At 39.8% G+C, this 5,878-nt stretch overlaps 1 protein-coding gene across 2 annotated transcripts; it reads left to right on the top strand.

The window, feature by feature from the left end:
• The first annotated feature begins 311 nt into the window (after window positions 1-311).
• Window positions 312-3,267, top strand: p115 (General vesicular transport factor p115). Of its 2 annotated transcripts, none has more exons than XR_001849306.1 (2): window positions 312-2,990; window positions 3,083-3,267. XR_001849306.1 is itself a non-coding variant. In XM_017633483.1 (2 exons), exon 1 carries the CDS (start codon window positions 396-398, stop codon window positions 2,928-2,930), a length of 2,535 nt encoding a protein of 844 aa, XP_017488972.1. In that variant the 5' UTR covers window positions 312-395; the 3' UTR covers window positions 2,931-2,968; window positions 3,061-3,267. The 2 variants fall into 2 exon arrangements, 1 of the variants encoding a protein (XP_017488972.1); XM_017633483.1 differs by having other exon boundaries at window positions 312-2,968; window positions 3,061-3,267.
• Window positions 3,268-5,878: the final 2,611 nt, after the last annotated feature.

Raw genomic sequence — 5,878 nt, 5'->3', positions numbered from 1 at the left:
AAAGCCATAGGCGTAGGGTCGACAACCTACCTGATAAGTTTTGTTCATGTGCATAAACTAAGAACACACTGCTTGTTAAAAAGTTCTAGGCATAAAAATAATAAGGTTGTCTGTGAAGCAATCAATAAATAGGACAAGTTGAGATATGTGTTGCTTTATTTGATGTTATTAAGAGTACGATTCCTGTGTTCACCTAAGTACAAACGATATTTTTTTGTTCGCCAAACAAATTTGAACGTACGGATTTTGTACTGATTTTTCACCCACCACTTTTTGTCCGTGTATGGACTTTATACGTCTGGCATCCCTGATTGGACGTGGACGTTTGCCGTGGCAATTGTGCTAACAGAAAATTTGTTTTGATTGGTGAACATTTTTAGAATCTAAAATTGCCGATGGAGTTTCTGAAAAGCGGATTTAAGACTGTACTGGGCACTGCCGAGCCTGGGCAGCACCCCAGTGCAGCAGAAACTGTTGAAAAATTGGTTGATCGTGTAATTTCTTCGACGTTATTAGATGATCGACGAGATGCCTGCCGCGCATTAAAGGCGCTTTCCAGGAAATATAGAATTGAGGTCGGAGCTCAAGGAATGCCAGCATTGGTTCAGATTCTTAAACACGATTGTCAAGATTCAGAAATTATTAGTTACGCTTTAGATGCCTTGTGTAATATAACAGCATCTGAAGAGTTCGATGAAGAAGCTGACAATCCAGCTGTTTCGGTCAACGTCGGGGAACAGTTTACTGAAATGTTCATAAAAGCACCTGATCATGTCACCTTAGTTATGGGTTATTTAGAAGAATATGATTTCCGGGTTCGTCGTGCCGCAATTCAACTTATTACTACTCTAATTGCCAACAAAACCCGGGACTTGCAAGAAATAATTCTGGTAAGCCCAATGGGTGTGTCCAAGTTAATGGACTTGCTAACAGATAGCCGTGAGGTTATTCGAAACGATGCCCTGCTGTTACTTATTCAGTTAACCAAAGGTAACTCAAATATTCAAAAAATTGTTGCTTTTGAGAACGCATTTGACAAAATTTTTGAAATTATTCAAAGTGAGGGGTGCTCCGATGGCGGCATTGTTGTTGAAGACTGCTTAATACTATTATTAAATTTGCTAAAAAACAATTCAAGTAATCAACAGTTTTTCAAAGAAGGCTCTTTTATTCAGCGGCTTTCTCCAATGTTTATCATAGCTCCGGAAACGGAAGAAATTGGATGGTCACCGCAAAAGGTTTCAAATATACATTGCATGTTGCAAGTAGTACGTGCGTTAGTTACACCAAGTAACCAACAACAAGTTGTGTCCTCCTGTCAGAAGGTGATGCGAAAATCAAACCTGCTGGATGCATTATGCAGCATTCTGATGGGTAGTGGAGTACCAGCTGATATACTCACGGAGACGATAAACGCTGTTGCTGAAATTGTTCGCGGTGAGAAAGAAAATCAAGACCAATTGAGTATTGTTGTGGCGCCTAGCAATCCACCTCGGCCGGCTATAGTTGTATTGTTGATGTCTATGATCAACGAAAAACAGATGCTAGCGTTAAGATGTGCCGTTTTGTATTGTTTTCAATGCTATTTGTTTCGAAACATAGACGGACATCAAACCGTAGTGCAAACGCTATTGCCATCTTCTGAATCTGAAGTTAGTAGTCATTCAACAGGGCAACTACTATGTGTTGGGCTATTTTCAACAGATCCGTTAGCCAATTGGTTTTCTGCCGTGGCTCTTATGCATGCGCTAGTTGATAGCGTTGCACAGAAAGAAGAGCTTTTACGCGTTCTTTTGGCCACTCCTGGTGGAGGCAAACCTATAACACTAATCGAACAGTGCACAAATTTACTTCAACAAGATAGTTATAAGCTGCAAAGTAAAGTTGGACTTTTAATGTTGTTGGGCATGTGGCTGGCACATTGCCCAAGTGCCGTCAAAATGTTTCTTGGTACAAACGGAACAATGGCATATTTGACTGCGCAAATTAGCGCAAATGAACACGATGAAAATGAGTATCTAATACAAGGATTATGCGCCTTTCTTATGGGACTTTGTATTCAATTTAACAATAATACTCTTGCCAACCAAAAACGAGATGCTATTTGCCAATTGGTTATTAAGCGTATCGGTCAAGAGACATTTTGTAACAAGTTAAGTGAAGTATCACGACATGAAGCCTATAGCCGTGCTTGCAAACAGCCTCAAATTCGAGCAAAATCGTCCGCTGATCTATTGCTAGACTTCGAATATTGTAAGTTATACAAGGGTTTGGAAGCGTTAATAGGAAAGGTAGTTAGTGGTTTCGACGTCGATGGTATCGAATTGACTGAGCTAACACTTAGCTCTGAAGCCTCGGCCCTAGTAGCAAAATACAAAAGTATAATTCGAGATCTTGATGGACAAATAAATTCTCTACAGCAAAATGCAAAACGAATTGAAATTAAAAATGCCGAAATAGAACAAAAGCTAATACAAGTGGAAAACCTTAATACACAATTATACGACCAAAATACATTGCTTAAAGCTCAATTGGGAGCTGTCCAAAATGACCCGTCCTCTACCGGCGAAGCTGCAACAGTTAGCGCACTTAATTCTGCACAGATCCAAAATAATTTATATTGTTCAGAAAACATTCGTTTAACTCGGGAACTTGAAACTCTGCGTAAGCAATTGGAACATGAAACAAATCGAGCTAACAATGCTAGTGATGATTTGCAAAAACTTCAAAAGGATCAAGACGACCTTCTTGAACTTCTAACCGATCAAGAAATTAAAATTAACCGGTATGAACAGCAGCTACGCTTTGCTGGTTTGCCCATTGAGAATGATGAAGACACTGAAAATAAATCGGGTTTTATAAATGATGGAGGCACCGCAGACGCCAATCTTAGTCAATGCAATAAAAATGTTAGAGATGAAATTCCTTAAAAAATTATCATAGATTTAGGCACACAATTACAATATAGATAATGGAATTTTACCGAGAATTTTATCCATACACTTAAAAATAATTCCAACAAAATATGTAAATATTTAGTATTTANCAATTACAATATAGATAATGGAATTTTACCGAGAATTTTATCCATACACTATTAAAAATAATTCCAACAAAATATGTAAATATTTAGTATTTCAGCATCATTAATAAATAGAAACAACAATCACAGATTTAGATGGACAAAACCAGAAAGAATTGAAGATGAAGAACCATAGTTAACTGATATAAGTTAAATAAAAACTAAGCAATTGTTTTTTTTTACAATTTCAGTCCTTTTACTCGATTTGTTCAAATAAATTTAAGTCAAACGTCTGAAGTTTTTAGGTACCAGGAATCCACTTAAAACTGCAGAAACAATAGAAAAAAGAAATACATTTTCTTTCATCGCAAACTACAAAAATACAGTTGCCAATATACATCCCCAGTAAAAAATGTGTTTATTATTTATTCTGAACTTTTACTTGGGACAGAGAGATTTAAATACATTTCAATTTTTACGGTAAATCACGCTGTTCCTAGTAGCTAACTATGGGATATGTCATTTTCACCACCCTTTATGTGTTTATGTTTTAACCATAGTCATTGGTGTAGTTTTCTGTTGAAAATTTTTGGCACTGGAGCAGTTGGAAACTATAGTTCATTTTACACATATAATTATTTACTATTGAATATATTGTTTGTGATAACGGTAGTTAAAATTATAAAGGAACATCAACTTAACAAATGAAAATACTTATAAACTAAAAGCTATTACAATCGCATACAGCAAGGGGTTTTACCCTTCTTTAATCGTTCCCACGACAGTCGGGTCTACGTAACCGGAACGACCCAGATTTATATCTGGCCAAGGACTGTCACTCCAGCAACACTCCCCAAAAAGTCTTTGGGGAATTTGTATGCTGCTACAACAACAACACCCCTTCTTTAATAGCGCGAAAATGAGGAAAAACATATTGCACATATAATTCTTTTACTGTGCCACTTGTAGCAGAGTCTCCTTGCTTGGTCACTGCCATGACGAATTTCCATAGATCGTACCTTAGAGCAATCGGAGATAGATTGTGGGAATCGTCCAAGTGTTTTTTAAGGACCCACAACCAGTGATCGGACTTAGTCCCCTTTCAGACACGTCAAGTCTTGCTTTCAAGTCTGCTCGTTCGTTGGCGAAGGAGGTGGGAAGAGAGGGGAAGAGTACAGATACCTCCGTACCGTCAATTCGTTTCAGGTTTTCTTGTCTCTTTTGATCTTTTCGTTGCTTCCCATTTAAGAACCAAGGACTTGAATTCAATTAAAGTTGACGCGTGTGGAAGCAAATAGAAACACAGTGTTGACGACGACTAAATAAATTTACACTGTATTTAAAATGTGAAGTTTAGTGTTTATTGCGATTTCCAATCTTATAAAAACGTAGGGTGTATATTTGTTCGGTTTAAATATGAGCGATGACAAAATTGCTGCTTGCTTGTTGGTGTTTGTTGGTTCGTTTGTGTGTGTTTCAAAATTGGTGTTCTTGTTCGAGCGTCTTCTTCGGCTTTTAGATTGGAAATGCGATGAGTATGAGAAATTGCGGGATATTTGAACGTATAAAGTCATGGTGTAATGAATGAAATGGTGTATTCTATCGTTCTTGGTATAAAGTGGAAAATGTACATAACGAGAATATGGTAAGAATACAAGAATACAAAGAAGTAAAAACATGATGACAGGGTTGCCGTAAACTTTGGTGACTATTAGGCTGGGCTAGTGTTGTAAATTGACATCCCACTCCCCGGTGAATTCTCTGGAGGATTCACTTACGGTTAAAGCGGCTAGCTTACTTGCAGGTCGACGTAGCAGGCCGGAACCCGTTTGAACTTCGGCACTCCTGACCTGTCCATCTTTAGCGGCAAAAACTTCGGTCACCCTTCCTCGTTCCCATTGGCTTCTTGGTCGAGTAGGATCGCATACAATCACCAGTTGTCCCGGCTTTAGCGGCTCTGCCTCATCCCTCCATTTTGAGCGCCGCAGGAGTTGGGGCAGGTACTCGATAGTCCACCTCTTCCACAGCCTATCCTTCAGATTTTGGGTTATGCGCCATTGCTTGCGAAGACATACTCTTTCCTCGACTGAGCTAGGCGTTTGTGTAGAGTTGAGACACCCCAACAGGAAGTGGTTAGGTGTTGATGGCTCCTCATCTTGGGACGTTATGGCTAGTTCTGTCAGTGGACGACTATTTAGTATATTTTCTGCCTCGATGAGTACGCTTTGAAATGTATCCAACCGCGGTGCTTCTTCTTTTAACACGCGTTGTAGCAATCGCTTGACGCACTGTATGAGGCGCTCCCAACAGCCTCCTGCTGAAGGATTTGCAGGGCAGTTGAAAATCCACTGAATGTTACGGCGTGTCATTTCACCTTCGAAACGGCTGAAGTCGAATATTTGCGTATCGTTTTTTAGTATTTTCTGTGCTCCCACGAAGTTCGTGCCGTTATCGCTCCGGATTCTTATTGGAACTCCTCGACGGTTGACGAAGTTTCGAAAGCACAATATAAAGGCGTCATTTGATAGCTCCGGGGCAACTTCCAGGTGGACCGCTCGCGTTGTAAGGCACGTGAATAACGCGACCCATCTCTTCTCTCTTCTTCGACCAATTGCGACAAAAAATGGGCCGCAGTAGTCGACTCCAGCGTAGGAAAAAGGGCGAACATATGGCGTGAGGCGGTCTTCTGGTAACTGTCCCATAAGCGGTACGGATGGCTTGGCGGTGCTATATATGCACACTGGGCATTCTCTTTTGACTGATTTGACAAGTCTGGAGCGCGAGGGACCCAAAATTTCTGACGCATCTCATTCACTGTTAGGCGATCGTTTTGATGATGTAGCTGGCAGTGGTAGT

This window comes from Rhagoletis zephyria, unplaced genomic scaffold, assembly GCF_001687245.7.
Source record: "Rhagoletis zephyria isolate East Lansing unplaced genomic scaffold, Rhagoletis_zephyria_1.1 Rzeph_scaffold_11699, whole genome shotgun sequence".
NCBI lineage: Eukaryota > Metazoa > Arthropoda > Insecta > Diptera > Tephritidae > Rhagoletis > Rhagoletis zephyria.
This window is presented reverse-complemented; position numbering and strand designations above follow the sequence as displayed.

Bases quoted from the DNA above. Each gene is read 5' to 3' on its own strand.
- p115 (XM_017633483.1), top strand. From the start codon at position 396: ATGGAGTTTCTGAAAAGCGGATTTAAGACTGTACTGGGCACTGCCGAG.